The 25,661-nt window shown below is 34.9% G+C and overlaps 1 protein-coding gene across 1 annotated transcript in view; it reads right to left on the bottom strand.

Moving 5' to 3' along the window:
• Positions 1-25,129, bottom strand: part of TOPAZ1 (testis and ovary specific TOPAZ 1) — a 63,572-nt gene extending 38,443 nt beyond the window's left edge. Inside the window, exons 1-10 of the mRNA XM_081970656.1 lie at positions 24,581-25,129; positions 20,305-22,606; positions 18,393-18,460; positions 14,804-14,886; positions 14,079-14,146; positions 13,782-13,900; positions 13,150-13,235; positions 3,846-3,962; positions 2,049-2,112; positions 407-558 (exon numbers count right to left, since the gene is read on the bottom strand). Of these exons, the coding sequence (XP_081826782.1) occupies positions 407-558; positions 2,049-2,112; positions 3,846-3,962; positions 13,150-13,235; positions 13,782-13,900; positions 14,079-14,146; positions 14,804-14,886; positions 18,393-18,460; positions 20,305-22,606; positions 24,581-24,995 (3,474 nt within the window). The 5' untranslated portion in view covers positions 24,996-25,129. The remainder of the gene's footprint in view (positions 1-406; positions 559-2,048; positions 2,113-3,845; positions 3,963-13,149; positions 13,236-13,781; positions 13,901-14,078; positions 14,147-14,803; positions 14,887-18,392; positions 18,461-20,304; positions 22,607-24,580) is intronic.
• Positions 25,130-25,661: the final 532 nt, after the last annotated feature.

Below are 25,661 nucleotides of genomic sequence, written 5' to 3'. Positions count from 1 at the left end.
AAGCAAATATAAAATATAATCCATTTAAAGATTCTCATTTCCACAACTTCAAGAAGATTTTAGATATGCCCGATGTAATATTACCACTTGTGAAATGGTTGAATTCAAGTTCTATGCAATTATCACAAACAGAATTTAAAGACAATATGATCCTGTAGAAACTAACCATATCTATCATCTCTAAATTGTTTTCAGATCATTTTTGGCATGATATCATAAGAAATTCATTGGACAATCATGGGAATTCTAAATTAAGACAACAGCTAAACAGCAATCCAAAATCCAAACAGCATGTAAATATACAGATATTAAATAAACTAAAAATACTCCACTTATCTGAGAGTAGGTTCAATTAAATTCATTGGAATTTATAGAATGTTATTAAATATATTGAAGGATCACTTACTAATATTTTAATCCTGATGCCAGTGCGCACTACATGAAAAAGTTCTTTCAACAAACAGAACTGAAGCAAAGATGTTAGGAGATCATGAAACATTTGCAAATCCAAGTGATATACGGCAGTACTTTTTTTGCAAAAATCTGAGAATATATGTACTAAAGAAAACAGGAAATTTAAAGGTGAACACAAGCAGTATTTTAGTAATTTATTACTAAAATGATTTAAAGATAATTCTCAATTTTGTTCATTTCATGATGTTATAATAACCTCAGAAAGGATGCTTTATGACCTATAATCAGACTGATTACCCTTGCATACCATTGCAAACCATTGCACCACCCCAGAAATCAAGTGATCTAAATTTAGTCACATGACAATTGTCTCATATTTACAACTGGTTGCAGCATCCTAAGGTCACCTGATCAACCTTGTGGCCTTTCCCCCAATTTCCATTGGGGAAAGTGGATTTGCTTATTAAACACAGTCACTCATTTTACAACAATCATTAATATGGTCACAAAATTGAATCTAATAACTTAACTTGTGACTGCAATGATTTAGTATGGAAATTCTGGTCCCTAGTGTGATTGTAAATCAAGATTATCTGTATTGATTCTGAAAAAGTAAAATGCATAAAAAGGATACAATGGAAATTCAGTTTTAAAATGGGATGTAGAAAGGGATTTGTCTAGAGTATCATTTTTTCATACAATGTTTGTAATCTTTTTTCTTATATATCAGTATTATTCAATGAAATATTAATTAACAATGACTTATGAATTATTTTTTACAATTTATATTTTTTATTTATATAAATTTTATAATCCAGAATGTTTTATGTTATGCATCCAAAATATTCACTTTCTTAATTAAAACAGGTAAAACTTGAGTATTTCAAATTCCTGCCTTTTAATATTCCGGTTTGTCTCTTCATACGTACGAAATGGGATGAAAGAATAGTTAATAAACTATAAGCTTTAGAATTAAATGTCTAGTGTCTTAAAAATACAGTGACCTTGCCTATAGAACTTTATCTTGAAGAATGACTTTTGACTTTTTCTTTTAACTATGAACAGTCATTAATTTCATATGTATTCTCTAGAAATGTTTGTTTTCAGGATTAAAATATCTATGTATTGTTTTAAATATTCATGGTTGATAAAGTTTTCAATACCAGGAACCCATGCCATAACACATTTCATTGCAGCTGGAATTCTAGTTCTGATGTAAAAGGATTGTCTTTGGATAACTGCTTGAAGATTTTTTATATGTTTGGAATCTACATTCCTATCTGACTACCAATACTGATGACTAGGAATTTGGCAACCTATTAATTCCTAATTTCCTATTATTTGTGAACTATTATACTGTGCTAAGATAAAGATTTAAAAACTATACTCTGGCTTCAGCTTTATGGATCTGAAATCCATAGCGCTCGAAACTAGATCAAATCTGACTGATTTATCTGGCACTTTTTTAGCTCAACTAGATCAAATTATTGTAGTCAACTTTCTACTCAGTGTTAATTATAGTACAATATCAGGATAATTCTTGAGCTATTAATATGTAATCTATTCTGAAAATCAACAGATGTCAATCTCAAGCTCAGCATATTGAGTATGTAGTAATGTTGAATTTCTATTACCTGCCCGTTGCAGCAAAACTACGCCACCAATACTTAAATATTTCTTAATTATTTCACTGCAAAGCTAGTAAGTAAAATAAAATCACAAAGTTAATATTCTTTGCTAAACAATAAAAGGTAAAAAAAAACACTAGTGTAAATTTATGTATTTACTTTTAAAGTCCAAATAGTACCCAAACTATTTTTCAGCTAGTCAAAAGAAAACACAAAAGAAAACGCATAGCTTAGTTTTATTATTATACATTTATTGTAAACAAATTATTTTTAGAGGCTACAATTCAAAGCATATTTATATGGATATGTTCTAGTGATATTTATAATATAGGACATTGTTCCCTATAAATGGAATACAAACAGGGAAAATTCTCAAATAGGTGGCAAAAAGCACTATCATTGCCACTGTCATTTTTGGCAAAATCCCAAAATGATATACAGAATAATTGTTTATTTCCAAGAATAAGAAAAAGAAACATTAGCTTATCTTCCTAATGATAACTTCAGTTGAGAAAATTCCAGAATCTGTCTCCTCTTCTTTCAAACACTGACTATACCAAAGTCTGATTACAGTTTATTTAAATATGTGAATATGGGCATAACCCACCCACCCCCAAAAAATTCAGGAAGCAGTTGTTTTCCCCACAAGAGATTCTGCCCAAAATTAGGAAAAATATGATAACAGTATGTTGTAAGTAAAATAGTTAATATGCAAAACAAATCAGTATAGGTTTGGAAAGACCTCTTCCCCTTAGCAATGATGCAAAGTGCAGGAAGAGTTTAGAAGTAGCTAGCAAAAATGTAGTGGCAGGAAATTTTTTAAAAATCCAATCTAGTTACACCAACGCCAATCATACCTCTCCATAACTGGGAAATCATTCTTGCTTCCACCCTTTTTACACTGATTCATATATTGCCTTACCTACATTTAATGTATACAATCTCTTGCCTGAGAACAATATACTACCTGTAGGCACACGAATCATCGCCAGCTGCTCTTTTGGTTTCCGGCGCACCCGTGTGCCAGCCAGCTGTTCTTTCTGGGCACTAGAGCGCCAGAAAACAACCTGAAAACAGCCCGAAAAACTACGAAAAAAACAAGCTGTTTTCAGGCCCGAAAAATGGCCCAAAAAACAGCCTGAAAATGGTCAAAAAATAGGCATGCACATTTGCCAGCTGGTCTTTGGGTTTCTGGTGCTCTGGCGCACACGCCCATGCACACGCATGCACGTGCATTTTGTTTGGGCACTTGGTGCTGAAAAGGTTTGCCTTCATATTAAGACACATATTTACTTTCTCTTATTTTTTCCATTTTTTGTTTGTAATAATTCATTTCATTTACCATGTTATAAACACAATTATCTTGCACTTTTAGTGCATTTCAGATGCAAATTCTCCATAGAGTCGAAAAATCTACATCCAGCTCACCTAAATAGGTACACATTTCTATGTATTTTATGTATTCAACACCCCTCTAACTTCTTGCAGACATTTCTCATACAGCTAATTATAAATATGTTAAATTAAAGCAACTATATTTGATTATTTTTACTCTAATGTGTTTTACTTTTACTGTATGCCACACTTACTGCATGCAGCAAATATCAAACTTTGTAATATTTTACTGAATCTATTCATTTTTATCATACACTTTCTCCAAATCAACAAATATTTAATGAACTTAAAGATTTAATAGTCATATCAATGATTTGTTAAAAAGTAAACATTTATGATGATTTTGATGGCTGTATTTATGGTTGAAAGTAAACAAAGCATTTTATATTGAAATGGAACATGCTTTACCTTATCATCTGTTGATACAAGAACATGTGAAAACCAGCAGTTTGGATTCTCACAGCTATTCAATGAATTGAAATAGTATCTGCAGTATCCACGAGGTAAAGTCAATCCTAAATTAGTCTACAAAATTATTTAAAGAAAGATAAATCATTTTTGTTTTCAGAATCATTTGCAACCAAAATGGAGGAAGGAGAAAGATTTCTCTGGTATATATTTTTTGGAACTAAAGCTTGTAAGTAACAAAAAAAAACACGTTAAACTTACTGTGGTATTTTTCTTTTCTATAATGGAAGCAATGTAGTAAAATGAATTGGGGAAAAAAAGAAATGAAATCTACTTTCTGATTCAAGAATTTATCAATAATAAAATTTATTTCAAGAAGATATCAAGGCAGTATACAAAATTATTTCTATTACAACTCAAATCTTAAGATCTTTCCCCTTTAAATTCTGATAATGAATATCATCAAGCTAAATGAGCAGGATAACCAATGTAGCAAAAGGATTTATATTAACTTTTCTCCCCCTAAAAACGGAGGCGAGTATTCTTATGTATTATTGTGAACTAGTGGCAGAAAACCTATGGGCTAAAAGCTGTTGAGTACTTTTTCAAAGAATTTTTAATAAGGCACATATGTATCCTGATTTATGATCAGTTGCTTAGCAATCATTCAAAGTTATGGCTTACTGGGACAAGCAAGTTACTACCCAGTTCCAATAGTCGTTGCCAGTCATGGGACTACATTTCCGACACTCAGCAACCCAGCTGGATTTATGGCTGTTTGCAGTGTCTTGCAATCATGTGACTGCACTTTACAATGTTTTTGCCAAAATGAAAATGATTTATAGTTTTTGGAAAATCAGTTAATGACTGCCATGTTAATTTAACAATGACATTTAAAGATCACCACAAAAAAGGTCATAAAATCAGGTCAGTCATGTGAATAATCCAATTTACCCATCACAATATACAACCATAATAGGTGAACTCTATTACAGTTGTATGTTGAGGACTACCCATATTTAGCTTGCAATGATGCACAAACAATCACTCCAAGAATTACGTAGCTGCCTTGATGCAGTCAGATACAATAGACACAAATTTCTAATGCACACATTAGAATATCTGAAGAATGTGAAATTGGTCACACCATCCCATCATTGATGAGAAGACAAATAGAAAAATAATAACAATGTTGATGGTATACTAATAAACATTGAGCACAATCCCCAGTGAGGCTATATCTTAACGTGATTGTGGAGCTTGTGTGCTCTGAGAAAGATGAGAGCTATTCTATAGGTTCAACTATACTGGACAGGTCTTATCAGAAAAATAAAAAAGTGCCATTCCCATTAAAAAAATATGGTAAGACATAAATTATAAAAATCCAAACTGACTCAGTTTTTGCCCAGGTCAAAGAGGACCACTTTAGGTATTGGAGTTCCTAGACATCTGGTTGAGAAATGGGGTACATGATTCAAGACTGTTGGCTGAGCAACCATAGCCAGCAACTATTGGAGGGAAAGATGTTTTTAAAACAAAGAAATAATAATCTGTTATTTCGTATCAAGTCCAAAAAGGCCAATCCATCAATGGAGAAACTGCAGTGAATCAGTTAATACCTGACAAAGAAGTTCTGGACACAGACATGGGATTGCCCAAAGTAATACAAGGCTGCAGCTTGCTTAAAAGAGGGGAATAAGAATCAAAAAGAAGTTGAAATAAAAGAACTTGTAATAACAGCAGAAAAAAAGTGAAAAAAAGAGTAAGAAAATCAATAATTATTTAGCATCTGGTGAAGATCAACTGCATGGTTTTTGATTGAAACATCTGACTGATCTACATCGACTTGCTGCCAAGTAGTTTAACAACATATTGCAAGAAGGTGAATTTGAAGGGTGGTTAACATCTGGCAAAATCTATCTGATAATGAACTATACAGGAAATAGGCAGCATCAGATAACTACAGGTCAATTATCAGCTTGCCAATGACTTTCAAAGTATTAATTTATGTGATAGCTGATGCAATCCAACAGCACCTATTTGAAACAAACTCTTTCCATCTCAGCAGAAAGGAAACCAACCAGATAATAGAGGAACAAAAGATCAACTGCTAATTGACAAGATTCTGGAAAATTGCGACTTCCGGTTCCGGCGGCTGACGGCGACGGGCAACTCGTTTGCTCGCTCCGGCTCCCCGGTGGGCTTCCCCACTCCTTGGGGGGCACAGGATGCCCCGAAGAGGCATCCTGCCGGAGGGGTGGCATCGCGGAGGTTCCCTGCATCGGCGGCGGCTGGTGGGGGGGGGGCCCGCCTCGCTCCAGGCACTGGGGAGCAGTATTGGAGGGCGCGTAAAGCGTCTTCGCAACAGGCTGATCGGAGAATGAAAAAGCAGAAGGAAGCAGCGGCGGTGTGGTGAGGCGCATACCCCCCTTCACTCCCTTTGTTGATTTGAAGAACCTTTCAGCATTTTAAAACTTTTACTCTCGGCTAACTTTGGAGGCGCGGCTGGAGGGAGGGTGATTCCCCCCCCCCTCGGACAGGCGGCTTGGAACAATTTTGCTCTCAGCCCCAGGGGAAGGAGGAGGGGGGAGAGCCAACCAATGATGCCACACCCTTGCCTAAAGTGACTTTCATTGAACTTAACCCCATAATTTACTGATGGTCTGAGGATTTTGGGAACTTTGAAAACTTTGTTATGCCTCTGAGCCTGAAGCTGGCAGGGCAAGATGGCACACTTCCGTTGTCTTCATGAACTGTGAAACCTGACTCCACCTTTAAAAACTCAGGCTTCCGGCCTTTGTCTCCGTGTTACCTAGAAGAATCTCTTGTGGATTGTTATTCATTGAACTCTGGGGGGAAAAATTTTACTCTATTGCCAGGCTGACTAGAGAAATTCTCTCCTGCTTGGATCTTCTGCCTCCTGGACTCATCTGGCTGCTCTGCCGCTCCAGCTGTCCAGTCTCTACACTGACTGAACTCTCTATTCTATAAACTATGTCTCCTAAAAGACCACCTCCTGGAAAACCTGGCTTTGCTACCTCTGCCCCGACACCAGCAACATCCAGCCCTGCTACACAATCAAAGATTACAGACCTGATGCAACCTAAAAGTACAGAGATGGATTTGCAACAAATGCTTCAACAACTCATACAGGGCCAAGAGGAAATTAAGAAACAATTAAAGGAAATGAAAGAAGAAATTAAAGAGAACCAAGTCCAAATTTATAAGAACTCACAGAGACTGGACCTTGTGGAGGGGGGGGTGGCGGAGGTGAGGGGGGGTAGAAGCGGTGCAGAAGGGAAACAAAGAACTTGATACCCAACAAATGAAAACAGAATTTGAGAGAATGTCCTTTTATCTTAGATTTCAAAACGTGATAGAAGCAGATGATGAAAACATAAGGGACATCATGACAAACATTTTGGCTGAATATATACACAAAGAAAAACAACAGATGGAATGGGAGATAGATCTGGTTTATAGAGTGAATTCAGCCTATGCCAGAACACACAATGTACCCAGGGAGGTACATATTAAATTTCTTAGAAAAAGCACAAGAGACGAAATTCTGGGTGTACAAAGGGGGCAAGCCCTGACATACCATGATAGGGAAATAACTATCTTGAAGCAGATCCCCAAGAAAATTAGGGAAAAAAGGAAAAATTATTCGCAATTGGCGAATAAATTATACCAGAAGGGGGTGTGGTTTAGATGGTTGATGCCTGAAGGTATGTTGATATTCTGGGAGGAGACAAGAATTAGAATTAACACACCCAGAGAGGCACAGGCCTTTATGGAAAAAAACAAAATACACCTAGAAAAAACAGAAGATCCTACAACGGATATGCAGGACACGGGAGGGACCGGAGCTCTGCCAGCGGGGGGAGAAGGGGCAATACCAAGAAAGCTCAGATCACAAAAATGAATAAGAAAATCTCATTGATATAAACTGACCGAAAGTAGTAATGGAATTAACATGTGGACTATATATTACAATGTATCAAACTGATTGAAAGTACCAATAGAACTAATATGCTGATTATATATGACTATGTATTAATGTTTTATACTCAGATGTATACTATGAGTTTGGAGGGAGGGGGCGCCTACCACACTTTGCAACTGCCAAAATTTGTACACCTTTCCACTACCCTTTTCCTTGTAAATTTTAAAAAAACCAATAAAACTTTGTTTAAAAAAAAAGATTCTGGAAAATTGCAAGATAAGTATGAATGTACTTGAATGTAGTATGGATTGATTACAAGAAGGCATTCAACTCCCTGCCATATGATTGGATAATGAACAGAAATAAGAAGAAATAAGGGGAGTCAACAGAAATATCAGAAGCGGAAAAGTAGCAGGTTTGAAAATAAACAAAGACAGAACAAAGATTTTGACAAAGAACATACATTAAGGCAAAAGGAAGAGTTGGCAGACGTTTTGAAGATCCAAGTCACAAACAAGGTTTAATACTTGGGAATATATCTATCAATTAAATTTATTAAATTTATAGATCAGCTAGATGCAGTACTCTTACGGAGGACAATTATATTAGACAAAAGCAACAAATTGAGATTGACTTGATGAAATGGGAACATTTACAACTATCAATGATAGGAAGAATTTCTACAATTAAAATGAACATTTTACCCAGAATCTTATACCTGTTCCAGACAATCCCGATCAGATTGGGCAAGGATTTTGTTGAAGATCTAAATAAAATAGTTTTGAAGTTTATTTGGCAAGGGAAAAAAGCAAGAATAAAACTCAACTTGCTACAAGATGCTAGAACAAGAGGAGGATTGGGATTATCTGACTGGGAGTTATATTATCAAGCAGCAAACCTGATGTGGATTAAGGAGTGGATAACACTAAAAAAACTCTAAGATTATTGAATGTAGAGGGTCATGATTTACTGTTGGGATGGCATGCTTTTTTATGGTATAAGGGAACTAAAGCACATGGTTATCTTAGAAGACATTATATAAGAGAGGCTTTGCTATTAAATTGGGAAAAGGTTAAAAGATTGCATTACTTAAAAACGCCAGTCTGGATATCAACCTTTGAAGCATTTTCATATGCAATAATATATAAAAAGGAACAAACAGATATGTTGAAATATTGAATGCAGAGGGTGAACTCAAATCTATTCAAGAGTTGAAACAAGAAGGAATAGAAATGAATTGGTATTCATATGTGCAGATACACTCTAGATATAATGAAGATAGAAAATCAAAAGGTCTTTATAACAAAATGACTGAATTAGATAAAATTTTAACAGATACTGATGAAAAAGTAATTAAAAAATTATATGGATATTTATTAGAGGTTAAATTACAAGATGAACAAGTTAAAGAAACTATGATAGCTTGGGGGGGAAATTTTGGACATGTGGTTGATTTAGAGAAATGGCAGAAATTGTGGTCCCAAAATTGTCAACTGCATATAAAGAAAATTTATATAAGATGTTTTATAGGTGGCATAAATCCGAAAAGTGTTGGAAATGTCATCAGATACTGGGTTCTTACTACCACATGTGGTGGACTTGCATTGAAGCTAAAAGATACTGGACTAAGATTCACATGTGGTTGGAGAAAATGATACACAAACACATAGACCTTAAACCAGAGTTTTTTTATTGAGAATTATACTAGAAACTTACAATAAAGACTTGAAATATTTGATTATAAACATTCTAATAGCAGCTAGAATTGCATTTGCAAAAAATTGGAAAAATGAAACAATACCAAAACAGGAAGAAGTTATTCGAAAGATAATAGAGTGTGCTGAAATGAGTAAATTGACATTTGAAATCAGAGAACAAGAAGATGAGCACTTTTATAAGATATGGGACTTGTTTTATCAGTGGTTGGATAAAAAAACCTGGAAATTAAAAATGTTTTATGTATGTTTTAATTGAAGGAGATAATACAATTATGTTGTTAAATAGATTAATAACGATACAATGAAAGATTGACATACATATGAATTGAATAATTTAGAATACTTTGTTTTAAAATGAAGGATAAGGATAATAATGAATCTGTGTACATTTAATAAACTATTGGTAATATTAGGCATAACTCTAGGTAGTGAGGTATATTATAAATAAATTTTGTTGTTGATAAATAGTTTAAGGAAGTAATGAAAGATTGGTATATTTATGAAGTGAGCATTTAGAATACTTTGTTTAAAAATGAAGGAACAATATTTTTGTTTGAATGTATGATGTACAAGGACAACAATGAATATAAGCATACCTGATATGTATAGTATATTAAACATACTAGTATATTAAAAAAAATAGCAAAATAGGTAATAACAAGAGCTAGCAGAGGCTAAGAGCAGGAAAGTTGAAGGAAGAGACAGAGAGTTATGAACCAGGGTTGGCGTGCAAGCAACACATGCTAGGCAGAAGCTTGACAACTTTTATTCAACGACCATCCCCCACCATATCTACAATCCAGCAATTCCCAGTCTGTTCTCCAAGGTCTCTGCCCTCAGGTTACTCTTAGTCCAAGAGCAAGGCTCGAACATATGCACCTGCACACTCTCTTTCTCCCTACCTAGTCTTCTGAAGCCTGAGGGAACTGGGACTGCCTCATCCTCATGTTGTTCCTCATGGGCCATTGGCACCATTTTTCTCCATCGGCCCTGACTCCATCTCCTCCTTGGGCTCCAACGGGGCCATGACATAGACAATCTAATTCTTGTTGCACAAGATCAAGCCAGACAACAAATGCATACAAAGCTAGGATTGAAAAGACAGCAACAGGTAGCAGATGCTGTTTCTGAAAAGAAGCTGAAGAAACAAGGGATCACCAAGTTAGCTACTGGAAAAAGATCAAACAGATGGACTACAAACTTTGGCATGACAAACAGCAACAATGGTGCATTGGAAGATTTTTAAGAAATACCATTTGCCTGCAAGCAAGATCTGGTGGGACCAGAAAATGGAGAAAGCTATATAAAATGAAGAAGATTAAGTGCTCTTCGACTTTAGAATTCAAATAGACAGGCACCTGGCACATAACACCCCAGACTTAACAATTGTTGATAAGAAAGACAAAGAAGTCCGGATAGACTGTAGAGTAAGAACTAGAGAAGATAAAAAATACCAAGATCTCTAAACAGAATAGAATAAATGTGGCAAAAGAAAGCAAAGGTAGAATCAATAGTAAGAAATGCCTTGGCTGAGATCCTAAAACAATTGCAAAAGACAGTGTCAACACTGACCTGCTCTCCAATTGCCATAGGCAGGGGGATGGGGAACAGAGCCTTGCAGCTACAGCAAGGAAATCGCACTTCAGTCCAAACAAAAGCACATTCCAGCCATATCTATGTCAAGGCATCTGCATGGATACCCACAGTGGTTGGAGGGACTCTACAATACACGAAATTGCTTTGTTAGGGAATGTGACTGACTGATGACACACTTTGGGGGGATGGAGAAACAGGATCAGAGCTGGGGCATGAACTAACTAAGGTCAGAGTAGGCTTTACTTGGAAGGTGCCAACTTCATGATCCTAATAAACAACTGGATTTCTTTTAAAGCTTGGCTTGTGGCTCATGATTTAATTAGGACGTCAGAACCCTGACAGACAGCTTTACTTGGAATAGCTTATATTTTGCAATAATACCTGAAACACCATCAAACACCTATATCTGTCTATCCCAAGTCCTTGAGAAGGATCTGTCAGGCAGACAAAAAATCCAAATCCAATCTGAACATCTAGCTGATTGTACAAAGAACCATAGTAATAACAACTGCTACTTATATCTAGGTACCATGTTTCCTTAAAAATAAGACCCAGTCTTATATTTTGGGGGCTCCGAAAGACCCATTTGGGCTTAATATCCGGGAAACACAGTATTGGAGATTGTGCCTGGTGCTCTACCCCGGCGCACGCACACACACACACACACACACGGTGACAAGCATGCTGGCCCCTTGGCTGGTGCACTCTGGGGCTGTAGTCTGAACAGCACAGGTAAGTCAGAGCACTGTGACTGCCTGGCTGGCCCTCCAAGCAGAGCTTGGGCACCAGGTGTCAGGCCGGCAGCCATGTTCCTTTGGATCTTTGGCCTGCCACACTTCTATGCTGTTTTGATAGTGAGGAATTGGGAGGGGGAATAGTATGGAGTAGAATGTTATGTAGCCAAAATAAAATTCCTTTCTAGATTGCCAAGGCCATCCTTTGTTTTGGTACCTCTGCACCTGACCGGAACTAGATGGGTGGAACTGCCAGCATGGCAGTGGAAGATTGGACCATGAGATGGACTTGTGGGTGTGGGGGCAAGATCACGAACTTTAATTTGGGTGGGGAAAACTGAAAAGCTTCAGAGTCGGGTTTTCCCAGATATACCAGCATGGCTCTCTTAATAAATTGGAACTTTGAGCAGTACTTTGCTTTGGACTTTGATTTAATTTTGGATGATATCTGGAATGCTGACATCAGGAAAGTGTGTGCAAGAGAAGCATGATGAAGCGGGTAGCCTTGCCCTGATGGCTGGGAACAATGCGGCTTTTTGTTCGCCACCTAAGAAGCAAGGGGAAGGAGGAAAGAAAGTGAAAGTGATCGCTCAAGGGCTGCCTCTTTGCCAGCTGATTCCTAGGCTTGCTCATGAGGACCTGCCATGGAAGGAAGGGTCTTCTTTCTTGCAGATTTGTCCCAATCCTCCTTCCTTAGAAGGTGATAGAGGACTAAGCTGGGCTAAAGCAGAAGAGAAAGAATGGGGGAAGAAGCCATGCAGCTAAGGACGAGGGGTTCGCCTGCTTCTACATGAGATCTCTCAGAAGATAGGGTGTACAAATGTAAAAGCTGCTCCTTTCAAATCAGCAGCAGCACCTGTGCTCCTTCAGCGAGCCCACTTCATCCTCTCCCCAGGAATGTAATGTCAGCATCCCCTTGATGGCCCTTCTCTTACCTTTCATAGTTCCCAGGGAGGGAGAGGGAGCGAGAGAGAAGGGGGGAACTGGAAGAGCTCCCAGATCACAGTGCTTTTTTTGATTAGGATCACTTTGTGATCCTAATCTTCTTTCTTTCCAAGTATCTTTATGAGGAAAAAACTCTCTTCTTGGCCATTAAAGAAATCATATCTTTTACATTTGGAGTGGCAATCACTGTGAGATCTTTCAAGCAAACTTTTCAGAAGTTGTGGTAATAAGTGGTAATAAGTTATTGCATGAATATACATTATTTATGTTTGTTTTACAGATATTTTCAAACTGAATATATTTAAACTAATAAAACACGACTTAGTTTAAGCTTACTTATAAACACATGTTGTTCTGAAACTTACCCCTGGATGTTTTTTTTCTTTCCAGGTTTTATAACTATTAGTAGTTGATAAGGGCAAAGGAGGACATTTCCTTGGGAATCTGAAATCTAATGTTGAAGTTGAGAATACTGCTTATATAAAAATATATTAAATAATACTTAAATTACTTTCTTTAAATATATTTCTCTGAAATTCTCATTTTTATATTTATGACACTAACTCTTTTCAAGCATTTTGATAGAAAGCAAAGTATAAAACCAACAATTAAGAATGTATATTATTATTCCAATGTCACTATTTTATATTAAATAAGTTCTGTTTGTTTTAAGCTGACACCATTTTTTCTCTAGATGAGAGTACCGTGTGCAGTTATTTATATTTACTTCTATTATACAGACATTTTGACAGGCATTATAGTATACCACAAATCTATGTTATAATGGATAGAACTATTTTTCTGTCCTCTCCAAATAGTCCTACAAAATTCTAAAGCATAATTCATATCAAATAATTACATCGCTTTACTAGTTTCCTTATAGAACAATTTTAAAATGTTCAAATAACATGTTGAACTGGAAAAGGATCTTTATGTGTAGACGAAAAAGTAATGCAACAGAAAAATTATATAATATTTAAACATTATCAATTTATACCATTACTCCTTGATTTTAGTGCTTGGTCTTGCTGTTGAGGAACAATGGCCTTCACAGTAGGAAATGACAATTCCAATTGATGATCACAGCTCAAAGGTTCACTTGTTAGGGTATTCCCACTATATTTCAGATGGGGAAATAGATATTCATGACTATTAATGTAATATTTGGAACCTAATTTGAATCTAATCTAATCTAATTTGAATCTTAAAACTAAAGGAAAATAAATCTGAGAAAGTTGGGTTTTTTCCTTCACATAATTAAGACTGATTTCAATATTACTAGATGAATACATACATTTGCGCAAAGTCTTGAACATTTGTTTTCTGTTCTTGCATAGCAAGCAATTTCTTCGAAAATTCATACTGTAAAATGAACATCAAAATAAAGTTATATAAAATTTAGAAATTATTTTTGTTTTAAAAGCAATTCATAGTCTTAAAAAGAACCAGAGGAAGAATTCTTTTTGATTATAATCTTGTACTATAATTTTCTAGTGGACATTTTTATAAAGCAATATATATATCCCTGGTAGCTCTCTAAAGGTAATTCAAAAACTTCATTATGCAGCTCATCTTATTAACAAAGCTGTTACAATAAAAAGTATATATGTTGTCCTCATTCCTTTGCTATACTTCTTATGTCAAAATAAATTTATTTAATAGCACCAATAGATTCCACATCGAAGATCCCAGAAATATTTTGGGAAAATATTTATATTTAGCAATCTAATCTTCAGTATCTAACAGTGAAACCTATACATGTCAACTCCAAGTAAACCCCATTTCTTTTAGATAACTTTCTTCCAAGTTAGTATGCCAGCCTTCTTTACATTATAAATCTTCCTACATTCAGCTGGAATTAGAACTATTGAGCTCAGTGGGTTCTATATTTGAAATATATATATACATACATACTTTAAAAAGTGCAACCTATTACTTGCAAAAGATAAACTTTCCCCAATGCAGTATTCATTACATATTGAATTATTATTATGCAACAAAATCAATGTACTTCTATACCTTTTCATCTGTATCAAAAACCTTTGTAAGTTTATTCGGTTGTGACAGCTGTCCATCTTCAGGGGATGATTCTGATATTCCTCCTATAGAATTGATTCCATTTAGAACCTCTGACTTAATTTCATCAATTGGGAAAAAGAATGTCATGTGTAATTCTGAACTACAGCAACATTAGAAACGGAATGCTTAACTGAAAAATGGGATATTTTCCAATATTCCTAAAGTAGTAACTCTACATTTAAAATGACACTACTATGTTGGAAAGAAACTTGTGGTACCAGATAATGTGACATTATTAATAATTTGATCAATGGTGGCCATTTATACCATTCAAAACATAATTATGTAATTATCATGAGAATATACCACTATGGAACTCATTTGATATCAAGCCCTAAATGCTCCAATAGAGATTAATAATATGTCAAAATTCTTAAAATAAAGGTTAATACATTTTAAAAATCGAGGCTAATTAATTTGTAAATTTCACATGTACACATACAGTATACACATATTAAAGAAGGGAAAATAGTTGGCCAAACAATAACATTAACTAGAATGCAATGTAAAGTTCTTATGAATTGCTATGATTTGATGCTTCAAAAAAATTCAGACATAATTCAGATATGGTAAATTCTCAAGAATTAAAATAAACTATAGAATTCTTAATTCTCTAAAAACGAAGTATATAGTAATCTCATATTTTTAATTAAGCTGTATAGAATCATTCATTAATTATATCTGGTTATGTCTTCTGATCATAAGACTTACGTATCCTGGTTCACAGGTTGAAAAATCTAATTCTAACATAGTAGCTAGCAACAAATCCAATAGAAGGAGAATGCTACTAATCTACATGCTTCTTTTCCTTTTAGATTTAGAACACAGCGCAATGCTTTATATAAACACAAAGCAAACTAGTGGCAAGGGGAGAATTAAGGCATTATATATAAAATGTATATTTGGCTTCCATGTTAATTGGACCATAACTGTTTATACAAAAAGAGTTAACAATGTTTCTCTAAAACAGGGGTTTCTTAACTTTTTCAAGCTGTTGAAACCTTAGTTTAATAAAAAAAATCAGAACTACTGATCAAAGGCAAAGCTCTAATGATAGAAAATTGGATAAATGCATGTAACTTTATTTTTGCTCTTAGTCTCTCTAGAATCACATAAAATTTCTGTGGAACCCTAATTTAGGTGGCAAAAAAACTATTTCCTACAATATATTTTTTCTGTTAATTATTAATTAAATTAATGAACTGAAAGGTAATAAATATTGGATGCAATTGATTATCGATTGACTTGCAATAACAACTTTAAGTCTGAATCTGTTTTAAAAATAAAACTCAAATCTGGACCATACCAAAAGAACAATATAACTGAATATGGTTAACTACCTCCCATATGCTAATTATTGTTAGTTCTCAATTGACATTGGCTTCTGGGCAAGATATGAGATTTCTTACATTCTTATTTAAATTAAGGGCTTCTTGAGTAAGATGCATTAGAGGACTAAAGTGAATAGTGTGCTGGAGAAGCATATAAGAAGAAACTGATATTATAGTAAAACAATTTAGGCAGGGATTCTATAAGGAATCTGAACAGGCAAGGTAAAAACAGCTCTGGTAGGCAGGATCTGATATCACATTATTCTATTACCCCTAAATCCTGTCAAATTTTATATGCTTTAAACTTATTATACATTCCAGAATGCTTTGGAAAAAGAAAATTTAACCATAACTAGGGATGAAAATAACATATTTTGCTAACAGAAAAGGAGTACTGAATATTAGATATCTGAAGAACTCATAATGCCAAAGTAATCCTAAGTGCAGTCATAAGTAATCACATGACTATTTTTACCATGGTCAAATAGCAAATCACCAATCTTTTCGTGAATCACATGGTTGGTTTTTAAGCAAATCCAACTTCCCCAAAGGATTTTTTTGGTGAAAAGCTGAAACAGGTTTGCAAATCATCATCACGATTGCAAGCTGCTGCAATGAGATGTAAATGTGAGCCAGTTGCCAAGTGCCCAAATTATGATCGTACATCTGTGGGAGAGGTATGACCGTCATAAGTGCAAGCACAAGATGTGACTGGTACCTGAATAAAGTCCATTTGGTAATATGCAATCCTTAGTTAAAAGATTTTTTCAAAAGTTTGGTGAACTGATAATAGTTGTAGAAAATATTCAGATGTCTGTAGTTCTTGATAAATTAGGTCGCCAAAAAGAATGTGATTTGAAAGCAGCAGGTCTGTTGGAAAGAAATATGGACTGTACAGACTTAGAACTGAGTTGATTGCATACCTCTCTCCTTCAAGCCAGCATTATTTTATAACAGAAGCTACCTGAGAGGTGGCTTGATTTTTTTCCAGAAGGAATGAAGGACATTGGGGAATGGATTTATTACACTTAATCGAAAAACAATTTTATCTGGATTTTCTTTTGACTTTGGAGATTGAATTTATTATGTTTAACCAGACAACAATTGATAAGAGATGGTATTAAGAAACAAATGTGACTACTTAACTCAGGAAGAATTACTGTTAACTCTTGACATAATTTGGGATGGTAAAATGCTGTGGTAAATTTTCTACAAGTTGATTAGAATAAGAGTTTATTAACAGATGGTTTGGAAACTTTAATTTTGCCTTTTTTATTATTATTGTGCTTGTTAACTATTTTGTCATTAATGTAGTATATAGAAGACTGGTTAATAATTTGCAAATAGATTTAGTTTTTTTAAAAATTGGGGGCTTATTTTGTGAGGGGAGGGAAATTAAATTGTAGAATTGATCAGTATTCAACTGGAGGCATTATATGTTTTTGTTTCTAAGTTTCCAACTATATCTCCTTGAGTACAGGTTTCCCACAGGGCTGTGTCTTGAGTGTGCTACTGTTCACCTTGATGAGCCAAGACTGCTGTGCCAAATCTGTTACAAATCATGTGAAGTATGCAGATGACACAGAAGTGGTGGGTCTTATCCGGGATGACAGTGAAGATGCTTATAGGGAAGAGGTGAAGGCTCTGGTGAACTGTTGCAATTAAAGTAACCTGGTTTTAATGTTGATAAAACAAAGGAGATCATTGTAGATTTTAGAAACAGTTGGCACAGTCATACTCCACGCAGTGTCAAGGATGCAACTTTAGAGGTGGTCAACAGTATTAAGTATCTGGGAGTACAGACAACTAACAATCTGTTTTGGTCTCCCCACACATCACATCTTTTTCCTTCTGTCCTGGCTACTTTTTAAGGGCATAATTGAGAGTGTTTTAACAAACTGCATCACTGTTTGATTTGGTGGCTGCAGTGCCTCAGATAGAAAGTCCATACAGAGTGGTAAGGACAGCTGAGATGATTATAGGAAGCTTGCTCCCTGTAATTCAGGATACTGCTTATAAGCGGAATGTGTTTAGAGCTCAAACATACCCCCCACACACACCACTGCTAGATCTGTGCATTATAATATATTGTATATTATAAGCATCAAGTTATTTTAGTACACAATTATGCAAATTAACTACGTTGTCAAAAATTAAGTAAACTATTTTTCTCCATTTCTGAATTTTAAACTCTTTACCTTGTATCACCAAACCATCAGCATTTTCATCCAATTTCAGTGTTTCATAATCTTGAATGAGGCTTTCTCTGTAAATGAAAGATTTTATCCAATTTAAGAGATATTGTATTATCAAGCCCTTATCATCCTATTAAAACAGCACAGCATAACACCCTCTACTTAACTCATAACTTATGCTTCCCTTTCCTCATCTAGCTGGCTGGCAACACCACCCTCTCCAATTGGAGAAATAAAGGGAATCCTACTTTCCTTTCCAAACAATGATGAATATAATCTTGCTTTCTCTCCCTGCACTGTTTGGAAAGGATAGGAACATAACACATAGGAAGAGCTGGAAGGAATTTTCCAAGGGGCAGATGTAGCCCACAAGTTACAGTTTGGAGACCCTGTACTACACCAAATTCATTATATGTAGTAGCTACACATACAGTAATTTCATCAACTTCAATCACTATAACAAATCATGCAACTTGGTTCAGGAGTAACATGGGATCAGATGCAAGTACTGAATAACCGAGAAATAAATAGTCTTACATTTCCAACTAATTTGTTCAGAAAATGCCACTTAAATAAAGAATTATCATCTGGAAGATGAAGTAACATTAAGAACAAATAAATGAGAGCAGCTTTTTAAGAATCTGAAGGAAATAGTTTGGAGATGAAAGCGGATCTTGTGAGCAAGAGAATATTTTATCACAGGTCATACAAGTAACATCTTAGTCTGAACTGTTGATATGATGCATGCATGCATGCAATATTTTATTATTTTAAAGGCAAAGTTAATGTTTTCTAAGTTGGTTCGTTATGCTTGTTTTTCATTAAATGTTTTAGTATTTCAAGAAAAATTGCACACACACACAATAATTCTGGAGAATTGTTCCAAAGACAAACATTAAGTGTGCCTCTCTAAAATTAGGCACTTTTATTGTATAACCTTAGAAGGGTCAAATCTGAAATATTGAAACTATACTGATAATTTATTACCATTTGTACCATCTAAAATGGATGTTATTGTACTACTTGACATACCCATTTAGGCATGAAGATTTATCTAGGTCAGGGATGACAAACTCAATTTCATTGCGGGGCACATCAGCGATGTGCTTGACCTCAGGGGGGGCACGGAGGGCGTAGCTGGGGGGGGCGTTGCCAGTTCAACACCACTCATGTTGGGAACATCTATGGTGGCCCGAGCAGGCTGCCAGCAAAAACAGTCTCCCGAGCTATTTTTGGTTGCGACAGCCTCCTGCAATCCTCTGCCAGTGAAAACAGACCTCAGGAGGGCCTCCTACGGCCCTGCCAAGCTCCATTTTTGCTGGCAGAGGCATTACGGGTCGACCCTTTGCTGTTCCCAGGGTGGCCCTTTGGGACAGATCTAAGTACCCCATGGGCCGGATCTGGCCCACGGGCCTTGAATTTGACATCCCTGATCTAGGTGTTTAAATGAAAAAAAAAAAAAAAAGGAAAATAATTTGTATTTAAATTTTAACATTTAAGAATATAATCTATCTTGTACTTCTTCCTATCTGTAATGTATAATAAAGTGAATATGAATCCAAATAAGTCTGAACATAAACAACTAGATTCTTTACTATAGGTACTATTGCATATTTAAAACAAAACAATCATATAAAATCCTAATATTAGAAGACATGTTTGCTTTACAATTACCGTTGACATGCTTCAAATTTCTGTGAACAATTTTAATATAGTATAGGAGTAAGGTATACTCTTGATTATCCTCCAAATTCTAATTTATCACACCACTTGTACTAGATCACTTCATATTCTATAGGTCTAAGATTTTGTTTTCTTAAAGGTCTTTGAATTGTACTTTAAGAAAAACCACATTGTAAGTAAGTAAATAAACAAACAACTACACACACACACAAATTCAAAGCAACAAGCCTACCTAATGCATTTCAAATGCTTGCTTTTTGAAAGTTGAGAAGATTCCGATTTCCATTCCAGATCTTTTTCTGAAAAGTGACTACTATAAGTGTTTTTAGTATTATTAATCTTTGCACTGTCATCTTCTTGCTCAACATTATCCCCAAACAGGTCAGGATCATCTTGAATAACATCAATTACAAGAATATCATCTTCATAAGCCTTAAGAATATCTGCACAAATGTCATCGTTTTCCTGCACCAACTTATTGTTGACATTAACTTTATCAATAATTTCTGAGGCCAAAGCAGAATTTAGCATTTGTTCCTCTATATTTCCAGTACTCAAAGAGAAAGGAGTATCATTCAAAGTTGGTGATTTTAGTTTATTCTTATGTGAAGTATTCTCAGAAGTATTACAAATTCTTCTCTTTTTAGAAACATTTTCAGAAATATCACTGTTGAATTGATGTATGTATTTTTCCAGTGCAGACGTATAATTCTCCTGTTCTGATTGGATTTGTGAGCTAAATTTTTTGTCAGATGAAGCCATTTTAATTCTAGCTTCTTTTAGAGAAAGAACATTCTCTAAAACATTTGAAGAATTGCCAGTATCCTTTTTGGATGATGTTTCAGTTTTTAATTTTCTAAAATTACCTTTACCTTCAAGTAAAGGAATTTTGAAATTTGACAAAGTTCCTGATGTCAAATTTTTCAACAGAGTTTTTTGTTTGGTAACTGATGCTTTTGGATTATCTGTCCTATTTTTCCTAATGCTTGCAAATGAGTCATTCTGAATATTTATACTTTTTTCTTTGACTTCTTTTAATAAATTCAAAACCACTTTTGATTTTTCAATTTCAGTACCAAGTGTACTTTGTTTAGATCTTTCCATATCATCATAAGAAAACCTATTCTCAGTAATTGGTGAAAATATCTTGCCTATATGCAATATGCAGTCTGAAAATGGACTTTCAACAGCACATTCCATTGTATTTATAGATACTTTACTATCTACCAATGGTTTATGGACCTCCAATTTGCTGCATTTTGTTACTGAATCAGTATCTTCTAAATATCCTCTATGTGAATCCAATGCATGATTTTTACAAATCCACAAGGATGTTCTTGCGCATGATTCACGAGGCCATATATTTTTACCACTAATTGGGATTGCTCTTTGACAGCTATACCGCCGCCGTTTCCTACCAGTTTTTTTTGTTTTTATGTTACTTGCCCTTTTTCTTTTCATGTAGGGAGCAGCATTACTATTACAGACCATACTTTTTTCAATATCCACTGTCTCCATGGATTTATTTTCATCCATTTTACTGAAGTCAATAAATGGCTCTATTTCTTTTGATTCATTCTTGTCTGTATTGAGAACTACCGATTTCTCAAAAATACTGTAACCGTATGTAATGAAGTGCCCTTGGTCTGCTGTTTCATTGCTAGACATGGTAGCAACTTGATTTTGAGAAGGCAGCTCTAGACTAAAATCAGGTATACAATCAAGTAATGACAAGATACTTGTTTCATTATAATCTAGTTTTTCTGAAATTCCTGCAGAATCTATGGCAACAGTATTTTCTTCTATTGGTATTTCATGTTCAGCGGAAATATCTTCATTTATGAGAACTTTCATGACTGATGATTCTTCTAGGTCCTCTGGCATTTTTAGTTTTTTGCATGGCTTTTTAAAATCCATAGACAATTTATTTTCCTTGATTCGCTTTGCATTTTGACTTTCAGTATGCTGGAACATTTCTCTTGAAACCAAAATGTCTTTTTGTGTGATTAATTTTATATTATGTACTACATTAGGGATACTACTAAGTTCATTCTGTCCCATACCCTTAGAAGATATGGATTTTCGTTGATCAAACGCAGTATGCAGAGATCCACAATTAATTTTACAGCTTTGAGGCTCAATACCTGTAAGTTGCAACGTCTTAATGTAATAACAATCAAATGATTTTACTACTAGACTCTTTTTGCAGGGAGTATACATAGGAAGCCATTCAAATCTTTCATTCTGATACTTCACCAATGCACTTTTTTCAATTTTCTTTTCAAGTATTCTTATGTCAAAATTTTCTAGACATGCAGCATTTGTGATAGAAAAAGTAGTGTTACAATATTTTTTAGTCTGCTTCCAAAAGCAAAGTTTAACAGAATTGTTGTTCTTGATCACATTTGCCTCAGTTATTAGTAGACATGCAGACTGTTCTAATGCTGTCTCTATATTGCAGTTCTTTAATGTATTCAGAATTGTATATGGCATCCTTCCATATTGTCTACTTAAAATGTCAAGGATATCTTCTCCTGATTAAAAAAAACAAAAAATCATTAATATATTTAATATAATCTCAAGTATAACTTACTTCATTATAAAAAGATATTTAAAAATACATATACTATAAAACACCATTAGAAACAGAAACCTTTCTTGCATCATCTAAATTTATTCTAGGTCCTATTTTAATTAGTACAGGTAGTCCTCAACGTATAATTGTAATTAAGTCTAGAATTACAATTGTAAATCAAGACATTACATGTCTAGATTTGAAGATATGAGCAATTTTTATAATGGCCACTAAGTGAATGCAGTCTTTTTAAAAAGTATCTATTTTCCCTATGAGTGTTTTTTGCTGTAAACTGACAAAAAAGGAACAAATCGTGGCTATATGACCAGACAATGCTGCAATTAACTGGAAAGATGACTTGGTTGCCAAGCATCCAAACTACAATCATGTGACCATAAGGAGAATAGCATGTGGCTGCTGTAACTCCAAAAATGGATTATAAATATCTCTAGGAATGTCTGTCGTAATATTAAACAATTGTTAAGCAACAGATAGTAGGTTAAGGATTATCTGTAAAGTAATATAGTTATTATTACATGTGTTTATTTAATAAAGTAATTTAAATAATAAAATAAATATTTATGCAAGCATAAATACATGCTACAAAAGGGAATTTTAATTGCAATGTAGCATTAATTTAGTATAAAATATAGCAGAGCACAACAAAAGTATACCTTTAAGAAAATTAATAAAAGATATTGAAGTTTCAGTTCTAACTACACTCCTTTTAATGGTAATGTTTTCAGTCAAATCAAATTTATTATTTTAGGAACTGTTGCAGTTCCTAAGGTCATTTTATTACTGAAATTTTCAGAAGTTTTTGTATTTTCCAGCCAAAATATAAAAGAAGCAACTTTATTCAAACTGTACAAGTGTGCCCAGTATAAGTGTATCCAGATGTGATTATTCATTCTATATAAAGAATTAGTGTCCAGCTAGACCAGGGGTGGCGAACAAGTTCGACAAAAAGAGCCAAAATTTTAAACTGTGAGAGTCAGAGAGCCACACCACGCGCTCCCTTTCGGCGCTAAACCCGGAAGTACGGTCTTGCCCCGCCCCTGGCGATGCGACGACGCTTGCCTGCGCTCCACCAGCTCGGCTGGGAACGGAGACGTTTCCTCAGCGGAGTGGAGCGCCTGAAAGGGACGCAGGCTCAGCCTGCCAGGCTGCCACCACTCCACTGAAGACACTGCTGAGCAGAGAAATGTCTCTGTTCCCAGCCGAGCTGGTGGAGCGCAGGCAAGCGTCGCCGCGTCGCCAGGGGCGGGGCAAGACCGTACTTCCGGGTTTAGCACCGAAAGGGAGCGCGCGATCCGGGTTTAGCGCCGAAAGGGACAAAATCCAAACTTGGCAAAGAGCCATAGTATACAAAATAATGATAAGAGGCAAAGAGCTGCATTCATTTTGGCCGGGAGCCGCATGCGGCTCGAGAGCCGCATGTTCGCCACCCCTGAGCTAGACAGATGCCCTACCATCTTAAAAAAGCTAAACCAGGTCAGACCTAATTACAGTAGTAGTTTGGTGAAAGACCATCATGAAATACTAAAGCAGTTGCATAATTGAGAAATGTTTTTAAAAATCCATCCAAAACAGAAATCATTCTCAAAATTTAAGAAACAGCATGGACATAGATATTAAATTAACAGGAATCAGATCAACTTGAAGGAGACTCAGTTTCAAATGCCTGCTTTCAAGCATGGAGCTTTGACTAACATCTCTTGGAGAAAGTTTAAAATTGTAAAATGTTTTAACTTCAATTGCAAATGTAACCAAACTTAATTTTTTACTAGTTATATTATCCCAATTTTAATTTTAAAGTCATTTTAAATTTTTTAAATTTAGATTCAAGCAGGCAGTAATAGACCTGAAAAACAAATTCAACTCTAAAGTAATAAAACCTATATTCAGAGGAAAAGGGAATAAGCATCCTTACTAAATGTTTTGATTTCTTTTTTAAGATCAGTTGAAGACACAATTTCATCCTTTCCATTTGTCTCTTCCTTACTAGTTCCCTCTGTTTTGGTAACCAACAACTTCTCTTTAGGTAAACAATCCATTTGTTCTTTAGTTACTGTCTTCTTTAAAATCCATTGGCTATATTCCACAATCTCTGCAACACTTCTTTCTGATTTCCAACTTTGTTTTTCACCATCACTTGCATACATTTTTGATTTTGAAAATATTCGTGTTACCATCCTATTTATTCCTTCTTTTACATTACTTTTGCATCTATTTTCTTCAAAGTCTGCTATAGAATCCAATAAATCTTGCCTAAGTCCATTTGAAACTTTTATTCTCTTTTGCAATTTTGAGACAGTCAGTTCTTTTTGTTTTACAAAATTCACCATGGGTTTTTCATTAGACACTCTATTTCTTCTATACAGTTACTTGAAAAATGTATCACAGCAGCTGAGCTCACACTAACTGGGTACTTTACATATTTCTGCGATTTTGGGAAATTTTCTCTATATTTTAATACACCTATGTTCCGTATGATACATTCTAACTTACATATACTTCTCTTTATTCTCTGACTTTTGTGCTGCTTTTGTTCTGGCCAAACTTGTTTAATCCTCTCCCTAAAATTTCATGTTTTCTGCTGAAGACTCAATTGTGAGACTACGCAGCTACAGCTTTTCTGCAGGTTTTCTTATGCTTTTTCAATCCCTAAATCTATCATTACTGAATTACCATGCTTCTCAATTATGTTTCTCTTTACTTTTTGAATTCTGTTCTGCTTTGGCCAAATTGGTTTAATTCTCTTCCTAAAATTCCATCTTTTATGCTGAAGTTTTGATTCTGAGGCTAAGTGGCTGGGGCTTTTCTGCAGGTTTCCTGATACATTTTCAGAGCCTAAATCAATTATTAGTCCCATCCTTTTCAGTTACAGTTCCCATCTCCTTATGTAATCCTCTCATTATCAATGAATGTTTGCATTTTTTCTTTAAATTCTTTGCATTTTGTGAATTAAATTAAGGCAATAGAATAGGCAAAATGTGCTGGTAAAAGGTTAG

This window comes from Natrix helvetica, assembly GCF_964273705.1.
Source record: "Natrix helvetica genome assembly, chromosome: Z".
Lineage (NCBI taxonomy): Eukaryota > Metazoa > Chordata > Lepidosauria > Squamata > Natricidae > Natrix > Natrix helvetica.
The sequence above is the reverse complement of the archived record's forward strand: the minus strand, read 5'-3'. Positions and strand labels throughout refer to the sequence as shown.